Here is a 21,580-nt window from a genome sequence, read left to right as displayed (position 1 = left end):
TACTTCTTTCAGCTTCTTCACAGAACATTAACACAAGCTACAGTACTTCCTGAGTCACCAGCATCATGTCTAATAGCTTCTGTAATTATGTCTCAGAGTCTGACTGTCTTTCTACCTGTCTGCATGGCACTATATCACTGTGTGTTTGTCTTCCTGTACCTGGCAACTTGTGTCTGTGCAATCATGAGACAACAGTCCTGGCTGTGCTTGCTCGCCTGCCTGTCTCAAACCTGTCAGATCAGCTTCCTCTGAAGTATAACGCAGAATCACTCTGATGAGCTTGAAATAGCTTCTACTGAACCGCCTCCCTCGTCTGCCTCCTGCACCCACTCTCTATAGCTTCTTGCAGGGAATCTAACGCAATTTCATGTTGAGTTCATGACATTAGATGGTGCACTGTACTAGATGTAGCTGCTTAAACTTCATGCGCTTTCAAACACAAACACACATAAGAAAAGCTCATATTTTCTTTAGTGTTCAAGCTGCACAGGAATCAAAGGGGAGTCAGATTATTTTTTCACCAGGGTGCTTTACAGCAGCCATGTGTTTCCCTCATTGTTTGCTCAGGTGAAACAGTGTCAATCAAACAAAAAAACAAAAATACATGCAGCTGAATAAAAAATGTGCTTCTTTTAGTTAGAATTGTATAGATCCCTCTACAAAGTATGCGTGTAAGTGTTTGTATTTTTGTTCAAATGAAACGTACATTTTTGTCAGTAATTGACATAAGCCAAACGGTTAACTGATTCCCAGCAGCGGTGACAGACTTGTTTTAATTTTCCACTGATGGAGAGCAGAAGCCCCAGGACAGAAACTGAAACCCCTGTTTTTGCTGTTCTCTAGGACCATGTGACAACAGTGCCTGGAAATAGTGTGGTTAGGTGCAACAAAACACACCTCTAACTAGTCTTTAGAATTATTAAAGAATCTGTGGAATGCATTACAGAGGACTCTAACAAGTATAGAAATATACACTTGTGTACAAGACCAAACCCTTTCAAATCACTCCCACTCTCTCTCAGGCACACATAAAGGTGAGGGCTGACATTCAAGTAAAGCAACCACTCATCGACTGCACCTTCCACATACTGTCACCCCAGGGTGCCTGTTTTTTTTATACACTCACGCCCATCCACACACGCTTACACACTACTTTTGCAGACGTACAAAGCAAAGACTGCCACCACACAAAGCCACCAACAGTACAAAAACATGTAAATACAACACAGCAGCTAAATATGCATTCCTTCACAGGGGGAGGTGGATAATATATAAGGAAACCTTCAGTCATAAATACAACTTTTAAAACCCAAAGGTACCCAATGACAACCATGCACAATGATGACTTACTACATACCTTTGAGCAGAGAGTGAGACCTAGAATATGACTACATTAAACCACAGTATATTCTAAAATGCCCATGACAACAAAGATCCAGCCTAGATAGTTTTTGCATTTACTCGTGTCCATATTAAAATGCCAGTAGACAGGGGAATAGAGTAAGTGACTGAGTAAGTGTGGTGGACTGACAACAAGACAGCTTCAAAAAACAAGCAAAGACAAAAGATCACAGTACATGCAAGGAAAAGTATCCAGAAACAAGCAAACCAAACAAACCTACTGCATGTATGGTTTTCCCATCGCCAGCTTTCAGTCAGCTATAAAGCCACTGATGGGGTTTCTAATTAGGCCAAAAGACACTTTCCGGAGACCCACCACTGACTGATGACTGACGAATGCTTAGTGTGTTAACGCCCTAAAATGTTGGAGAACGTGTCAAAACATGTAATGGATGTCTGAACACATCGCCCTCACCATTAACCCAAACAACTATAAACGTGGGACCATCAATACTGACTGTAAACCACCTGTCACTGTGTGGTGGCACTGATCCGATGTGCTCATGCTGATCATGTTTACTCTGCAAACAGCATTCATATTCATTCTTCATTCAGCACACAGGAAACTGCTCACGCCACAGAAAGCTTGATTTGTGGGTTTCTCAGCTTCAGTGTGAAATTACTATCTGAGGAATGGAAGTGCTAAATGGCGAAAAAGGTCCAAGGTGCATAGGAAAACGGTAAAAAGGCAAAGATAACAGTGTTCAGGTGAACCTGCTCAATTGGAAAAGTGCTCTTGGGTGTCACTAGGGATACTTCTGTTTGAAAGGTCTGTGGCTTCATTTTGTCTTTAAAGGATAGCTAAAAAAATTGTAGGTGGGACAAAAGAGGGGAAAAAATGCAACAAAAACAGACAGCAAAAAGCAAATGAATCGTGATATGTTCGGGCAATGAGGAGATCGTAACTTGCTCTAATTAATACCTAAAACAAACATAAATGTCTTATAACTGGTGCACTTTTAATTGTGTTATCTTGTTTCAACCTCTTCTTCTGCAATGGTCTAATGGCACCCAACTGGAAAATTTGCGCCACCAACTGTTTATCTTAATGAACGGAGCAGCTGGCCTCAATTTGCATTGTCTTTGTTAACTGTCTGGGCATTCTGTTAAAATTTGCTTAATGCTTCGATGGAAACCTGGCTTTTGTCATGTGACCATGCCCTCTAGATTATCAAATAAATCTTCATATTTAATTGAAACAGGTGATAAATCACAGACACAGTAGAGCAATGGGAATTTAGGCAAAGACCAAAACTGCAAGTGCTATAAACTACTACTTCCAGAGCTTCTACCATCATTTGACTACTGGCATTGCCACCTTCTACATCACAGTCCAGACCATTTCCTGCTATTACTATGCTCCTACCATCCATATATCTTTGTAAACATTCCCTTTCAAAAGTCGTTGAGGCATCTCTTCCACCTGACTAATTCTGATTACAGGTTACTGATGGCAACGCACAGTGTGAAACAGCGGAGAAACATGGAGAAACTGTTGGTGAGACCCTGAAACTGAGAATAGTGTAGAACTGTAATTTATTATTTGACATGTGCCTTCAATCATTAGCAGAAAATAAGTAATTACCATAAGCCTAATGTATGTTCCATAAATTTGCCGATTATAGTGAAACCCTGAACATCAAGCGTTATTGTCTACTGGAGTAGAGCAATGCAGTGAGCTAAAATGGCAAACTTTGCTTTCCAACAGTGCCGATCCAGTGTAGAAAAATGAGCTGCAAGCATTTGTGGCCTGCTGTTTAGCTGAACTTCTGTACCTGCACTGTAGTGGCAGTTAATTTAAGGCACTTATTGGATGTTCTCTTTGAGCTTACTGACAGCTGCACCAATCACCTCACTAATGAAGGTGCACTGCTGTAGCACTGTGGCTGTGAGTGCAGGAGCAGCATGCATGTGAATGTTTATGGGGTCCACAGCGTGAGCATGTGAGTGTAAGCAAATTCTGCATTTTCTTTTGTGTGTGTCTGCTTTTATTTACCAAAGGCCACACAACATGGGGCCACCAAGAAGGTCTGAAACTTCTGGACAATTGTCTGGGCAAGAATTACAGTACTACAGCTGCTATAGTAGAACTTATATAGATTAATATCCATCCTGGTGTACAGGACGCCTTTGGGCACAGCTCCACTTCCACTCCTGCCTCCTCGGCTTTGGCTGGAAAATATTCATGAATTGGCCACGCTCTATTAGGCTGTCACTGGCTCTGCTGATTAATGAGGCCGGCACATGTGGACGAGCAACCGACAACAGGCTGCCAACCGACCGACTCACTGCCTGAGCTCACAGCGACGGGTGAAACTGGTGCAGCTGGATCCACAGTCAAATAGATTTCAGCTGATGTTATTACTAAACAGACTTTTGCTGTGCCTACATGAATACACACACATGCGTGAATCCAGGCAGGCTGCCATTTGCACTATTTTCAATTGAAAGAATCAGGGTCACACTCCTCTCCTCTCAGACTCCCCTTGGTCTCTCCTATCTACCTCTCATCTCCCCTCATTTCATTTCTTTTCATTTCATTTAATTTCCTTTGCAGTCTTCTTTTAGCCCACTGACACAGAATAAGAACCCAACCATCTAACACACACACCCACACACAACCAGGGGGAAGAAGAAAAGTAATGTTAAAATGAGTTTCTTTTCTTCACATTCACCAATATTAAAGTCAGAGGGTGCCTAACACTTTTACGTGTTACAACTGTTTTCACCACACCTGAATTAATCAACTCTCTGTAGACTAAATGTCACAGACACAGGATCCAAAAATAGAATTTGAATTAGAATAATGACTGACAGGTACAGGAACAGCTAGAAGGAAAAACAACCAATTATATATTTTTTCTTCACCCCTGAACTCATAAAGGGTCATGTAGCGGAGTTAGATTAAATACTACAACTAGTTATTTTGTAATAGACAAAAGAAAAGGTATCCTCACACTTGCATTAATCTACTGTGACTAAATTTGTGTTTAAAACTCTAAAAAACAACATTTGTTTATATGCACTGCATGTGGTGTTTGAAAGGACAAATCTCATCTTGAAGGTTAAAATAAAAAGTAGACTTTAAAGTAAGACAAAAAGACAGTCAAAGAGGAAGTTAAAAGGCAAAAGACTTATGAATTAGATAGATGGGGTGAGTGGTTCACAGTGGCTTGTTGTCATCTTCAGGCTGTCTGACACATGGTTGATGTCTCAAGCCTAATTCTTTTCTTCAAAGCCTTGTGCTGATTAGGATAAAGGTTAGTGGGTGCCACTTAGGGTCGTGATGCCTTTGTCTAGGCAGTTGTAATTACTGCTAGACAGACTACAAGAGGGGGGGAATGGACCATAATTTAATCTTCCTCTCGATATACAAAAATAACTTTCCTTGAGCAGATTCTCAAGCTTTGTTAAGGTCATTAAGTTCATTATCTTTAGAATGTACACAGACAACTTTAACAAAGGGACAGTCAGATTATTAATGGACACAGCAGCAAACTTCATCATCATTCTCCTTTGTCTGTCTTATAAACGTGTTTTGATAATCAGTAGGTGGTGTTTTAACTGTGTACCCAACATCTTGGAGACTGATTACACCTAAATTATTATTTCAATTTAAGTATGGTGGTGACATTAAATAAGGAAAGTGCTGCTCAGTAAATAAAATGTATTTTGGAATGCAGATGTCTAGCATGTTGCTGTGAGGGCAGCTGCAGCTTTGAGTGCACCAGCTGCATCAGAAGGGAGTGAGTCACAGGGTGAGATGTTGATAAGCGGTGCATCTGTTGTCAGAACACAGTCAGCGTGCCTGCAAGAAGCTTATATGTGCTAACACATATTAAAGGATCGGAGACATTAAACAAAGATGTTTGCTGATGTTTGTTGGCAGATGTAAGGAAGGTGGGGGAAGGGCGAGAATTTTCTCCAGGTGCAAGTGATTGTGTATTTTGTTTTTTAAGGGGTGTGAATTCGGTACTCACAGTCAGCCTGGGCACAGATGAGGCAGGAGGTGGTGCTGTTAAAGAAGGTGAGAAGACCGGCCACAGCCAGGCTGATGTCGGTGTTAGTTGGCCTCAGGTCTAGAGTGGTGAAGCGGGGGAACTGAACCTTCAGAATGTCCTCTGGAGCCACCTTCACATACGGCACCTGCACAGAGATGTTAGTGTCAGACTAGCATTTAAATCATTTGCATTTCACATTAATGTTTGTGTTTAAACATGGAACTAATGTCTGCAGACATAACAACAGAAAAGGAGATAAAAATGAGAAAGTGTGTGTGTGTGTCTGTGTGTAAACTGCCAGCCAGAAGAATGATGTAAAGAAAATCGCTTTAATCTTAAGCAAGGACATCCCAGGGGTCTGTGTTAATGTGCATATTCAGAGTAAAATTTTCGTGTGACTAGAAGCTAATATAAAGTACCATTAGAGAACTAAACTCCTATTTTTGTTCCACCCACATAAACAAGCTCTTGTTAAAGAAATCTTCAGTTTTACACCCCCTCACCTACTGTTACAAAACATTCGTTTACCTGGCTCACTGTGGAGCAGCAACTGATACTGTTTGATATCCCTTTTATAACACACACACACACACACACACACACACACACACAAATGATACAGTTGATATTTTTGGAATACAGTTAATAGATTATTACACAAAAAACATTTTTCCTTATGTCCTCACGCACAGTTACACTTCAGACCATCAACATTTAAACAATTACATTTTTGTTATGGCATTGTAACATAGCACATGAAACAAAAATGAAAATAATCTGTGCTGGCCTCTAGTACAGCCATTTTAACTTCTGACATATTTTTCTCCCCTTCCGTCTGGTCTTAACTAAAAAATATGTCAGTTGCTTTAACATTGTGTAACTAACATGACCAATCAAAATTACCTCTGAAAAGAATACATATACTGGTATATAGCGTTTCCAAAAATTTGGAAACTGTGTATGAAATATGTTTATTTATCCCGAATGTGAGCAGCTGTGAGTCAACATCTTGTTAGAGGTTCAAACCTAATGCACTGCCAGCATTACAAATGCCCAAAATGTACCACAATATATGTAATACGTTGTGTGTTCTGCCAGTATTCAGAGCATAGGAGTAAGTGACACAAAGTCAGCAAAGCATTCAGTAAGAATCAATAAATACACAATTCTTCCAACCCAGCCCCATTGTGTGGCATAAAATCTTCAGTGAGATTGATTGCCGTGTTTTCACAGTGTTGATTTGCTGTAGCTATATAATAATCTGTAGTCCTCAGCCACCCCTAATGAATTTATCATACCACCCCCCACCGTGCTAACAGGTACGTCTCACACAGGTTCATCTCTGCTGTCAGATGGGAGGTTAAGTACACTGCAGCTAACCTTGCAGTCTTCAGCACAGCAATGGATTGAGACTTGAGCCACCTGCAAATCTGCTGAACTTTAGAAAAATCATAAATCACCTTCCAGCCCTGATAAAAACATGTCTCCCATCTACAGTATTTCCCTCCAATGAAATCCATCTATGCTTCAGTTTGCCATGTGATGTAGTGAAGAGATACAAGAAAAGATGTGAGAGGGAGAGTGCAAATAAGTGTGGCAGGTGTTGGGTTGGTCAGCTGGCAAGGCATTGAAGTAGAGCGCAGTCAGGCTTGAAGGAGATGCAGGAGGATGTGTTGGGTCAGAGAGGAGGAAGAGTGAGGCTCTTCATCATGGCAGATTGCCTGTCTGTGTGGTTCCAAGTGTCCATACATTGTTTTCTTCTTTGTCCCTATATCCCCCTGATTGGTTTTCCTTCTCTGCCTATCAGGGTGTAATGGAGTCCCTGGGTGTCTGGATAGATGGAGTTGCGAGTACTACCGACAGCCCCTGTCGTTCATTCCTCTCATGGAGCTCTAAAACCTAGGTAATAGTCGTACACCACACTGGGGAAATGGGCCCCTCCAGGTTCCTCATCTCCCTGTTGCATGTGTACAATTTCTCAGTAGCCTTTTCTTTCTTCTGTTTCACTATATACCCCAGATTGTTTATTTTTTACACTTTTTTCCTCTTTCCCAACTTTCTTTTCATCATTTGCAGCATCCAAATGCTGCTACCCAACGCCTTTCTCTTAAAAGTACTGTATGACACGCTCGAATAGGCGATGTCTAAAGCAGCGGGGCAGTTAGAAAGCTGCTTACACAAACACACACATATTTATATGCACACAAACAGATGCGAAGACTTAAACCTTTTTAATCGAACTGCCCCACTGCTAGAAATGCTGTCATTGCTGAGGAATTACTTGGCTCTTACTTTTAATTCATCATCAAATTGCCCAGCATGTAACTTGATTCACACAAACTATACAGTGTGTAATCCTGATCCTACAAGCATTTCATTAAGATGTATTATTGTCTGGTGAAAAGTAATTTATTCTGCAACATTTTTCATCTCATTTAGAACATTGTGCTTTTTATTTGATTTAACTTACAGCAGGGCAGAGGACCTTACCTATGTATCCATTACACCTAAACTTATTTCCCCATGGTCAGAGCAATGTGACTAATTGCCTGTTAAACAGTAGCAGTCACTGACCTCCACGTGTGGTGAAGTAACAAAGTGTTTTGAATCAGGACTAGACCTAAAACAGTGGTACTCCAAGTGAAGAAAATCAATCTTCACATTACTAACAGTGAGTTATCAGCCACTTCTAAGTTGCTCGCCCGACGTCTTACCAGCAGATAGCATTGGTTACTCTGCTGGCAGAGTAAAGCCAAAACATAAAAGCAGAAAAACATCTGTCTTACATGTGTCTTTGCAGGGCGCTACTTTAAACACTCTGAACTGAACAGCTGCAGATCAGTTTAGATCTGCAGGAACCTCACCAGTCTGTCATGGCAATGATGCTGACTATTAATCTACAGTGAGTGAATTTAGTGCCAAACTAAAATACTTCTTATCATATTATACAGGCCACTCTATGTGCAGTTTTATGTTACTAATTAAATCCGCACTAATGTATATTATAACATTTTTGTCACTACATATGAGCAGAACAGATATTTTCCTTAGGTTTATGGTTTGGGTTTTGTAAAACTGTCAAACCATTACTTTAACTGAATTGCAGAAAATAACTCTTCCACTTTATGGTTTAAACATGTTCTTGTTTTGTTCAAGCCGTAGGCATCTGCTCAGAATCCTGGCACTATTATTGTAAGAGTGTAACTAATTACATCTCAAACATGTGAAGAGAAAATAAAACTTTTAAGCCCAAAGTAACAGCTTCACTTGTAATAATCCAGGATCTTTTCCTATACATGGAATTAAAAACCACCTGCTGTGGAGAAAGACAGGTGTGTGTCAGGGGAATGACGGGTGGCTGTGGAGAGGCTGATGGTAAGTAAGTAAAAGACAGAAATATGGAGAGAATAGAGAGAACGGTAGTAGGAAACCGAAGATGATGGCAATGAAGTTAGTAACAGACAGGGTGAGGCAGGGGAAACAGTGTACAGGACAGGAAGAGAAGAAAACATTATACATACAAACACAGAGTGAAGAAAGCGGGTTGCAATCAGAAAACATTTAATGCCGTCACTAAATTTAACAGTGTGAAATCTGATTGTGCCGTCAAAAGTAATTTGTTTCATTTTGTCTCATTTATTGGTTCATTTCTCAAGACATACACTTTTTAGAGATTCCAATAACAACATCAGCATCTAGTTTTGTTATTGTTTGGTCTCTATGGGCTGCCAATACATTCCAAGTTAAAGCAGAGTATTGTGACTCTCATTTATTATTTAGAAGAGGCATTGCTTATTTGCCACAGGAACTCATCAAAGTTGTTTATGTTTTATTCATTATGCAACGATAAGAGCTGCGAAAAGGACTTAAATACCTTTTAGATGCAGAGTATATAGTATACAGCAACCCCTAACAGAAAAGTTTCCAGTGAACATCTGGTCAGATTCCTCATGGGTTTTCAGACTAAAAACAGCTCTGAAATAAAAAAAAAATGCTGCACTGTGTTTTTGGGATAGCAGTTAAACAATAAAACACAACCCAGCAAGTCCAGTTGAAGCAAGTCCGTAGATCTCAGAGCTTTGAAAACTTATCACATAGTTATCAAGGCAACAATCATTTTGCCTTTTGTCACTAAAATCATGCGGTAAATAGCAATTTATGGGATGTTTGCTTGCAGGTTTCTGTATAACCCAGAAACCCAGAGTCTCATTGTGGCTTAAATGTGTGCTCTTGTGTGTGTGTTTTTTATTTTTATATATATATATATATATATATATATATATATATATATATATATATATATATACACACACACACAAACACACACACTCATATATATATATATGTGTGTGTGTGTGTGTGTGTGTGTGTGTGTGTGTGTGTGTGTGTGTGTGTGTGTGTGTGTGTGTGTTCCCTGCAGTGTGACAGAAAAGCTGGCAGATCTGCAGACAGAGGTTTGACAGGCGTTTAATGAGAAGCTCTCACAGGACACAGGCTTTGCACAACTAACACACATACACCCTTGTCCAATAGTGGGAAAACGGAGGATCCTTCATTTGGCAGCAAAAACACCTCAACCCATTTTGCTTACAATATACTTGCCTTAATTACACAGACAGTGCACTCTGATCTGCACAGATAAGCTTTTAAAACAAGGAATAAAATGAACAGGCACATTTGCAAACTGCTAAGCATAGTTGAAAGTTTGTGGAAAAGAGCCAGCGTTTTTTTTTTTTTTTTTTTTTATTGCTCTGTGTAAAGCTTATCATCTTCCTCTGGTAAACTTTCTTCAATTAAATTTTGAGGATTCAACAAGAGTATCTAACCAAACATTAGCGAGTAGTCCATAGCTTTGAGCTGGATTGAAGGTGAAAGCTAATTTCCCATCCGTCCAGTCCTACAAGCTCTGAATTTCCTCGGTTGCTGAGCTGACAAGCATCAAAGTCATTCTGCTACCTGTCCGCAGTGAACCTAACAGGAGGTTGCTGGGACTGGGTCCGAGTGAGGGTGGGTGCAAAGAGGTGCTGGGTGTGCAGCAGTGCCATATGGAGAGCAGAGGCATAATGAGCACCTACATCTGTTGGCTGCAGCAGAACAAAACAAAAGTATCACTACACTTTTATGGGTCTTGGAACATGGCTGTTGGACCACATTAGTGCTGTTCATCAGTGATGTTTCAAGTGACTCATTTACACATGCTGACCTAGCTATCAATTAACACACAACACATGCTTGGCACAGGGAATGAACTGTCCTTGAAACACTTAGCGCTGAAGCCAAGTGGGCAGCACCCACTCAGTGTCAGTGAGCTGACTACAAGGTTCGCTGAAGCCAGACGGAGAGAAGTTCATTTACAGTCAAAAAGTAGAAAGAACTAATCGGCTTGGGAATCATCAGCTGTGGAAACCCAACTAAAAGCACAACACAGAGTAAGAAGACTTGCTGCATATATCCTATTGGAAGCCAGAGAATTGTGTTGGCCACTGAGCATTAGAGAACAGATGCTGTTAGAGACATTGTCCATCAGTCAGCAAGTGTGATGCCAAGGCTGGAATGCCAGGGTGGAGTTGGCAAGGATGGTGTTGTAGGGTGGCAGGAGATGGAGGTAGGCAGGTGGTAGTCTACTATTGCAACCTGATCCCCTTTTGAACCAAAAGGTTTATGGGAGATTTGGGAGACCAGCTGTTGCCATTCTGAGAAGAGAAATAAAAATGATGTGGGAGAGAAAAGGGAGATGAGCTGCAGGAGATCGTTAATGCCACCCAGCAATCTCCATTGCCAACCTCCAGCTCAACCCAGTCTTAGGCCATGCAGCCGGGTCTCTATTTGTGGTAGTAATGAGCCTGCACCGGGTCCCAGTGGTCAGGGCAGTAGCAGAGCAGTGATAAAGACGAAGTGGGCTGCAGATCCCATGGTACCTTTTAGGAGAGCGGAACATTGACCACGAGATCTCTATCTCATTGATCAGTCAGTTCAGAGAGAAAAAAAGCTCCTTTCCTCAAGAGAGGCCACTCACTCCGCTGCCCTATTTCAGAGCAAATATCTTTGGGAAAAAGAAAGAAATGCTTTTAAAGCCCACTGTTAGGCCACGTGCTGTGTTGGTATTATTGTAAGCAGCGAGGATAAGAAAAGAAACCACTTATTTGATTTGGGGAGCTGTCTCAGCCACTTACCTGATTCAATTACCTGACATTTACCAGTAAATATGGTCCTAAACGTCCACTGCGAATGTTTATCAACCATAGCAAAACATGTTTGTATTGTGAACTAAAAATTTTCCATAGGGAACTTAGATTGAAAAACTTTTTTTTTTGTTTGTTTTTTTTTAAAATCGAACAGTGGGTTTATTCCATTTCTGGGAATGGAGCCAACTGTTTGACTTACACCACCACAACAAAGCACAACTCAACTTTACACAACAACACTGGCAAACAGATCTTTGAGAACTCGGCCTCGAGTAAAACACAAATATGCTGATAGAGAGACAAAAGACTCAAATGGCAGCGCATTATTTCACTGAGTAGCTGGCAGAAAGCTGAGCAACATCAGCTGAGTTGAGTATTGTTTCTGTCCACACAAGGCAAAAACTCTGCTACGGGCAGAACAGAAGCAACATTGTAATATAGAAGAGAGTGCCTTTTAATAGCCCTGACCAAAACAGATAAAGTGAAATCCACTTTGCTTGCTTCTCACCTGCAATTAACTCTGTTTTGTGCCCTTTTATCTCAGTGAACAAATAAACAGACTGCTTCCAGTGGTGCTGGTACAGCCTTGACAAGACAAATCCATAGTGTTAAGGGAAGAGGGTCAGCAGAGGTACTGATGACAGCTCTGCTCTCCTAATTATGATCAGGCAGAGAAGGAGGAAGCACCTGCATTGTGTTTGCAAAAAGACTAAACAGGAATCCTATAAACCCTTCTTTATATTCACATTCTTTAATCAAATCTGTTTGCAGGTTTGTGCACTTGTATGCACAGGCACCCAAACATTAGATTAATTATGGTGTTTTAATGCATTATTCATCATCACATTTTTAATTACTAATTCATGGACATACTGTAGTTTGAGACAATATCAAAAATCAAAAATGAGAATGGAGACAATTCTTTAAAAATGTAATTTAAGGGATCCAAATTAAAAAATCACTGCTCTTTTCAATGATATTGGAATCTCAGCTGGTTGTTTGGGACCTTTCTCTGTTTGCATCTTTTCCAGTTTCCTCCCACATTAAAAAGAAAATGCATGTTCTAAAAAACTGCTAGTAAATGTGAATGTAAATGTGAATAGTTATCTCTCTGTGTCAGCCCTCATACAGACTGGCAACCAGTCCACAGCTTACCCTGTTGTATTCTGAAAGACAGTTAGGATTCGCTCCACCACCTCTTTGCTTAAGATACTAGATGGATGAAAACAGGATTTAAACAATGCTAACAAGACACAAAATATTTAGTCCATCCCATGTATGTCAATGAGAGCATGCCTAATAGCAAAATCATCATCAATCTCAAAATCATCGACTGCTAAATGGTCATACAGCTGAATCAACACTTCTGCTGTGTGTTGTGTAAAACTCTGGACAAAGCATGTGCTTAAGCCCATATATGAATCTATATACAGTATAAAGGAGGAGACTTTAGTTGCCTTCTTGGTTAGTTACATAATAAAAGAAAATATAATCCACTGACACTATATTAATGTTCACAATGCTGAAATTACACTGAAGGGAAGAGACATAAAATATCTTCCGATTTTTCTAGTAGCAGTCGAAGTTTATAAACTCCATAAGCTCGTCAGTCCAAAAAGGCAGATAAATGTGTGAAGGATGATGCAGTTCCACTTCTGAGACTTTCTCAGCTGAGCACCTGCCATTAATCCATCTTTACTTTCACTCTTGAGTCTAAGGTTTAATTTGTGAGGCTTACCGACACATTGATGCTGACAGACGAACAGAAATACAAAACTAAAATGGAAGTGAGAAAATAATAATTTATGATTTCTTATATTCCAGTTCCAACTTTGACCATTTCTTTCTTTAGAGCCTAATGAATCCTAATGATGATAACGAACATCTAAGCCTAAACAAATTGACAAAACCCTGAAAGGTGCATTGTATTCAGCTGCAGGTAAATGGAATATTGTGTTGCATATACTGTAGTAATGAAGTGCTAATTTGCAAAAGACTGCATTTTGTCTTTTTTGAGTGAGGGATATTAAAGAATACCAAGCAGTGAGTTTCTAAATGAAAATGCAGAACTTCTGAGAGATTCAACAGCCATTTGACTGCTCTTACACTGCTGAATAATGAATAAGCCAGCAGCTGGTTCAATTATACATTTTTTGTTGAATGTGGCTTCTACACCAGGTAGTAATACCTTGCTGAGAAAAATTTGAATTGGCTTAATCAGATCTGATTACTGGCTATGACCAATAATGTGTCTCGTGTTGCCAAAACAATGCTGCTGTTGGTTGTACTGAGTCTAACTTTACATATAGCTGTTCTAAAGCCCAATTACAGTGGAGAGCTGAACCATAAGCTGACCCCCGGAGCAGAACAAGATCGACACAGCAGAACTAATAACACTCTGCACTCACACATAGATTCAGCGTGTGACTGATTGAGGGTGATTAGAGAGAGGCAGAGAGAGAGAGAGAATGCTTGTTTTTGAATACTATTCCCCCTCCTTCTATTAGCTTTTAGAAGTATAGCAAATCTTGACCTGGTGATCATCCCTTGCTGATGTCTGAGAATGAGTTAGGTTGATGGCAAATGGCAGGAAGAGGACGGTAGGAGGTAAAATGAGAAAACAAAGAACAAGAAAGGAATGGAAAGAAAAGAAAGAAAAAGGTGAAAATGAGGACAGGGGGTGACAAGAGCTAAGGCTTGTGTATGGGTAGTAATAGCAGTTATTGGAAGTGGGATAATAGCAGAGAGGTGAAAATTGGTTAAAACTAAGGTAAGGTGGGAAATGGTGAAATGAGCAAAAGGATTTTGTAAATGAAAGCAGAAACTGACTGAGGTGTAATATGAGCAGGTCGTTCATCTATTTTAAGACTGTCCTCTATTGGTTTGTGAAATAAAAATGGTGAGCAGCATTTTCAGGACAGAATATGACAATCAGGAAACAGATCCTTCTTGCTGGTCCCTGGCAAATCTTGTTGAATTACAGGAAGGATTCTCAACTTCCTCAATCAAGACCCAACTAAACAAATCTAATCACCATAACAGTGAGACCATGTTATCAGATGATTTTTTTTTTTTCAAATAAAGAAACCTGAGGAAACTAAATCCATTTGTGAACATTGTGAAACAAAGTTAAAGCTCTGGAGAAAGCTAATGAGTAGACCTGAAGCTCAGGAATTAACTCTGCTTAAAGGACTAAACAGAAACAGTGGCTTCCTTCTCATGCATGCAACTAGCATTTTAATTCACAGAGGTAGACACAGCGTAGAGAGTACTGAAGGCTAATTTTGGTTATTTTAAAAGCAGTTATTTTATCTCTAAAAGGTGGAGATTAGATCAGAAAAGTTGCTTTAAAGATGATTACTTAAGTACTGATTACAGTCCAATCAGTACAATGATGAAAAGAAAAAATATATTATGCAATCTTGTGTAACAGTCCATGTCATTTGTAGCTAATGACGTTTTCAACTAATTTCATATCAAAGGACGTACACATTTTATAGTATCTCATGGTAATTTATTATTTAATTATTTTCATCACAATTTGTAGCTGCAGTATTTTAGTGTGGCACTTTATTTTACCAAGGGAATTAGATGTTAATTCATTACTAATCCATTACTAATTATCAATTATCGAAGTGTAATTCTCAAAAACTTTTATTTTTGCTTAAAAAATACATTTCCTTAATCATTCACAATACCAAAATATGTTCATAAAGACACAATATTTGGATGACAGTCAATGTGTGAAAGCAAAGCTGAGCAGAAGCTGGCTGTAAATAAGCAGGAGATGTGGTGTGCTGGCTTTAGTTGGACCAACTGTGGTGTAGCATCTGGCAGGGAGACAGCCTAAAGTGAGCATAGCTTCTGTGTAAATGGTCTCTGGACAAAAAGGATTTGGTGAACTGGCTAGCTGACTTAACAAGTCACAAAAAGCAATTCCACACTGTGTAGCACTGAGCTGCCGGACAACTCACCCATTTAAATCAGTTTGGACAGCTTTGCACATGTTGAACACAAACACAGCAGGATGAATGTGTGAACATGTGACTGGACACACAGATCTGTGTCAACTATTCATTGACTGTGTTTCTTATGGAAGTGGAAATAATGATACGAATGAAGCACTGGACCTGCAAAAGCCATTCATAAGCAATCATCTGTGCTTTAGCTTTGTCTGCTAGTTCTGTTCTCCGGTTGCTTCTGTCTGGCCATGTGCAGGAATCTTATAGAGTTCATTTGAATACTAATAAAGCCATCTTGAGAAATAATTTTGGCTCCATACCATCTTTGAATAATACCAAGTTTAAGAAAGGAACAGAAAGGGTTCATTTTAGTGGGACTGAATGGGCTTCTCGGCATTACCTTAACACCATTGACGATTGCTGCATCGCACTGTATCGCAGGAGACAGCAGAAAATGAGACTGGGAGAGTGATGGTGGCAGCATGAGGGGGAGAGACAGACACCAAATACCGTGCACTCTAACATCTGTGCATAGATGACAGTCACGTTGCAAGTCATTTTCTGATTATTTAAAGCAATTTCTTGGTAGTTGTATTAAAGTGAGTCAGAATTGAGTTTCGGGGCGAAACTGTCTGTGTGCATTTGAAAACAGAAATCTTTTGTTATTGCCTATCGTCAGGGTTACATAGACCCCAGCCTCAATCTAGTGCAGTCTTTGTTTTCTTCAGCAGACCTCAAGTTCACCTTTAAATCCAACCTGAGCACCAACCTACAGAAACAGTAGCAAAATCTCTCTGCACTCCTGCAACCAGGTGGTTCTGCAAGCACTAAACATCCCCTGGACATCAGACTGGACATTAATATTCATGACTACTTCTGACACATGTTTGAATCATAGAGGAATATGTTTCCCTTCTTTAGCAGACACAGGGATATTGCATATTTCATCCTTTATGGTAGCAGAGAGGTGGTTAGGGGTAGAACAGAGTGAGAGAATTTAAACTGAGCTAAAGGCAGTAAGATAAAAACTCAAATAGAAAATTTGGCACATGAAAATTTAATCACTGACATTTACTCAATTTAGATACAAAGCTTTCTACTGCTAATAGTAAAGTGACCTCAGTCTAAGGTTGAAATGAAAAATGGGGGTTTTAAATGGGGCATTGTTGTAATCTGAAATAATGGAAAACAATTCTCATCTAAGTCACCAAATATATATAGGAATTACATTCCTAATCTTTCAGTGCACTGCGTACTTCAGCTATTCTAATTGTCTGCAGCAGACAGCAGATAAATACCTGAAAAGCAGCAGAAGAATCTGCTCCAAAGACTCACTTAATGTTTCTCATTAGTCGATAATTATCTGCCCTTCCTCTAAAGCCTGACCCCAAGGTTTGGGTGTCCACCTTAGATCGAAATAAACTATCAACAGTTATCCCCTTCTCCACGCTAGCTGTTTTTAAAACCCCAATGGTCTCAGTCCCACTGCTCCGTCACCTCACTAGCAGTGGAACCCCGGAGAGTGACTGATACGGACTGGTAGATGATGCACTGGTCAACAAGTGGGGTTTGTCAGCTGCAATATTGTTGCCAGTTTCCCAGGCAACCAGTCCCAGCAGTGCCAGCATCTGGCCGTATGTTTCCAGTGAAGGATTAGGTGGTCAGAGTCATGTGTGCACTGTGGCAGGCAGAAACACATGCAAATTCCTCTCCTTAGCTCTGACACTTTAGTAGGGTCTTATTTCATTTTATTGTATAAGTAGTTATGGAATCACAGACTGTCACCTTTTTAGTAGTCATGGATGCGACAAATTCTGTATAAACAGAAGTGATAAATATATTTTAATATTGATACATAGACACTAAGTATTAGTGATGTGGACATTGTTGTGCTTAGTTGTTATTTGCACACTTAAGTTCTGTAATAAAGCCCTACTTTCATTACATCCAGTAAATTTGCATTTGTTTGTTAATAAAACTTCTATTCATGTCCGGTGACATCAGAACTCCATCTGGGTTTGTGTTTGGAAGCTTTCTAGGGGCGGGGGGGGACTGATGCTTGAGCTGAAAGGTATCATTAGGCACAAGCACCTGCATGCATCCACCAGCCGATCTACTCATTTCCTGCTGAGCAGTCCCCAGTGGTGTGAGACAGACTATTCGGCTGCCAAGCACAGAGCAAAGGTTTACATTATTTCCCAAAGGATTGCTAGTTACTCTATTGACTACTGGATAAGTCTGACTGCAAGATGCTGCACGTTACATTCTGATTATCACATCAAGGGTAACTTTAGAATAATATGACTTTGGCTTCTCACACAGCAGGAAAATATTTTCTTGTGTAAGATTTCCCAATGTGTTAGACCTTAAATGTGTTCAAAAATTAAGATTTGAGGGACTTTAGCTCTATTTAAGGTCCTCCCTAATGTAGACCCTAATGTAGGTCCTTTAATATTTGTAACGCAATGATTTTAAAAAATTTAAATAATATTCATTAACATCAATCACTCACATGGGCCAATTTCCTGTACTTTCCACACTAAAGGGTACTTTGATACTTTTTGCATATGTTGTAAATTATTTTTCTTAAAATTACATTTTCAGTGCAGGACTGTGTAATGAAATATTTACATACTGCAGTCGACCTAGTGCAATTTAATATTGGTAAATGATCTGAATACTTTTCCCACCACTGGCAAAAGGAATAACACAGATTTTCTGTCACGATTCACAAGAACACTTAATATTTATGAGCATTACTCTGATTAACTAGTTGGAATCAATCAAAGCTAAATTTTGGTGTGTGGTTTAGTTAAATTGGAATTATAAGAAAATATGAGCGGAAGAGGGAAACCAATGTGGTAAAAACACGTTACAATAGAACAGTTTTTAGATCAGAGTACCACTGAAGATGGAAATACAAGAACATTTATATAAACAAAAATAAATACCAAAAGCTTTAAACACAGTGCATATTTTTACCCTTGTAGTAGCACTGACAAGACAGGACCTGGAGGAAAGAACTGCTTGTAATAATTGGTAAACAATGAAAAGAAAAAGACTTGAATATTTTGCTGAGCTTTGAGGAATTTTCCTTATTCAAATTATTGCCCCAGCTATGCAGATACACCCATCCATACACATGTACACAAAACTCCTTGGAGCATTTCATGACTAGACTGTGTGCATCAATTAAAAAAAAATCAAAAATGTCATTTTTAACTTTATGAAGTCTTTAATATTGATACAGTGGTATTATCACAGCCAATTTTTCAAAGCACTCAGCCCTACCAGACAATGCCACCAGAGGCTTTTAACAGCAGGGAGTCCTGCTGTCTAGCGCTGCAACAGACTGATGTCTCATTAGAAAGATGGCCTGCACTCTACTAGAGGGCATAATGGACTGGTATGATAATGGGGTGTCTTTTAATAGTCACGCTGATCACATTTACTCAGTTAAAAGACTTCTTACAGTCCAGTTATACCAAACACTAGTGAAAACAGGATGATTGATGAAATGTGTTTGTTAAAATCTGTATTCATGAAGGCTGTGTATTCACTGTCATAATCTAGTTGGGACATGTTCAGAGGGGAGATTGTGAATATATTGGAAGAAGGAGGTCTAGAGGAGGAGCAAAGAGGAGATTTATGGATGTAGTGAGAGAGGACATGAAGTTAGTTGGTGTGAGAGAAGAGGATGCAGAGGACAGGGTTAGATGAAGGCACATGATTCACTGTGGCGACTTCTCAAAGGGAACAGCCGAAAGGAAAATAAGAAGATCCACTGCCATAATCTAAACCATGTTCTAGAAATACTCTAAAATAAAGTGTGTCAAATGTAATAAATTTAACAACGCATGGCATTAAAGACAACATGGAAAAATGTGTGAAGATAGATGTACATAGATTTTCTTATTGATTTTGATCTTGTGGGGTTTTGTATAATTCACTCTGTAGCTTGACATCAGGAAGCAAAACACACAGCATTCAGAGTTCAGACAAGCCAATTAGCATCCAACTGAGATCTGTTTGCATAAAGTCAAGCTGTTCATACAGTCTTCATTCAATGCAATGTGTTATAGACTTATTTTATAATTTTTATTCAATACTATCATCTGTAATATAATTTACTAAATTTAGATTATAAATTCAATCACTAAATGAACTCTAGGGGTAGCAGGAGTTAATCCCTCTCAATCCACTTAATTTTGGGCAACACAATTTTTTGTTTGCTAGTATTTGTTTCTGCATAAATGTAAAAACAGTGGCCAGCAAGCCTTAGTGGGCCAAACTGCTCCAAGCTAATGAGAGGAATGGAGGAAATAAAATGTCCAGCAGTACTTTGATTTGAGTGAGGTTGGAATGAAGATCTGTGAAACTCATCATTTTCACTAACAAGTTGGATTTTTTTTCCCCTTCAATCTCCAACAAAAACCACACAGCTGCTAATGAGCATCATTGTTCCAAACCCTGGTTTTCTGGGGGTTCTGTGAGCAGGCTGCCTAACATGACTCGATGGCTAAGGTCCAGTTGGTTAAATAAACTCACCTCTTTCTCTCCACAGATATTGCTGATGATAGAGTTGGATGCCGGACTGGCAGAGGGGCCGAGGACTGCCACCACTCCTTTAGACATGATCTGGCACACTGACACAAAATAGAGAGAGGATGTAGGGGACAACAAAGATTGAAAAGAGAACAGACAGCAAGAGACAAAGGAAATTAATCTTTCCAGGAAAGAAAGTACAGGTTTTCTTGATGAAAGATTTGAAAAGCATTTTAAGTCTTTTAATACACGTGTTAATAAATGGAATCTGCCCTATCTCAAACTCAAAACAAATGCTTAAGCTGTCCCAAAGGAACCTAAGCCTACGTGCATTTGTGAAACATGTATCTGCATGTTATATTCTGAATTTTGGCCAAAGAGAAAAAACCTATTGAGTCTCCCCATGAAAGTTTTATACATAGTCCATATGCTTGAATCTCCCATGCTAGAAAACAGTATACTTTTTCCTTTGAGTGTATAATCCCTGACTTCTAATTAAACCTCTAAAGTCAACAATGTTAGGGAGACATGGGTACAGAAACTTTGTGTGTGTGTGTGTGTGTGTGTGTGAGAGAGAGAGAGAAAGAGAGAAAGCGATTTAGTGTTGGTTATTGGCAAATGCAGAGCCTTTAACAGTTATGTGTGTGAAAGAGGCAAAGGGGAACTGTTTCGGCCTGTGCAGTGAATCCAGAGGCAGTGACATGAATTATTAATAAGTAATCCCTTAGTCACCCATGTGGGCTATAACGCATGAACACACTGACATCTCACACAAACACCCACATACACATGTTGAGTAACCACACATTTACGGTACATGGCAGGCACACACATACACATGCACTGGTCTGCATGGGTTCACCAAATTATAAAGCTGAAGGATTTGACTGCCAGCCAACATGCTCCTGGCCCCTGTGACACTTTAATTTGCTCCCTTTTTGCACAGCTAGCAGAGCGAGCTAGCACATCCATGTGTGTATGTACCGTATGTATGTATGTGCTTGTGTTTCTGACAATATACATGTTGTTTAAATTCCGGATTAAAGCATGACCCTGTTGCAGTAGTATGTTTACCCCATGGTCATTGGTATCAGTGTTAAAGCATTCGTAAGTGACATGCATTGTCAGAAACAGCACTGTGGTCCGTATTCGTGCCAAAGTCTATTTTCCCTGCTTTACATTGATGCTCGCTGATCAATACGAGCCATTTAAACCCTGGAATGATTACAGCTGTAATGAGTTGGACCTGAGAAATGCTTGATCGCTTTGCTTGTTATGTTAGATAAAATGGCAAACAGAAAAAACAAATATGAGATACAGTAGAAGCAGACACATAAACTGCTATCAAAGTCATGCAGCTACAGGCCATGGTAATTTTAAGTGAAAAAATACATTTAGTTTCCTTTCAGATTCTAATGGATTAAAAGTTATTAAAGGACTTAAAACATCCTCACTAGCCTCAGGTGCACACACAGCACAAAACCAA

General features: G+C 39.6%; 1 protein-coding gene across 4 annotated transcripts in view; it reads right to left on the bottom strand.

The window, feature by feature from the left end:
• Positions 1-21,580, bottom strand: part of grik4 (glutamate receptor, ionotropic, kainate 4) — a 262,717-nt gene that overhangs the window by 74,847 nt on the left and 166,290 nt on the right. For all 4 annotated transcript variants that reach the window (XM_067508672.1, XM_067508671.1, XM_067508670.1 and 1 more), the window contains 2 exons: positions 20,098-20,195; positions 5,382-5,547 (listed from right to left, as the gene is read on the bottom strand). In XM_067508672.1, coding sequence (XP_067364773.1) covers positions 5,382-5,547; positions 20,098-20,195 — 264 coding nt within the window. The remainder of the gene's footprint in view (positions 1-5,381; positions 5,548-20,097; positions 20,196-21,580) is intronic.

The sequence above is a fragment of the Channa argus genome, chromosome 6 (genome assembly GCF_033026475.1).
Source record: "Channa argus isolate prfri chromosome 6, Channa argus male v1.0, whole genome shotgun sequence".
NCBI lineage: Eukaryota > Metazoa > Chordata > Actinopteri > Anabantiformes > Channidae > Channa > Channa argus.
This window is presented reverse-complemented; position numbering and strand designations above follow the sequence as displayed.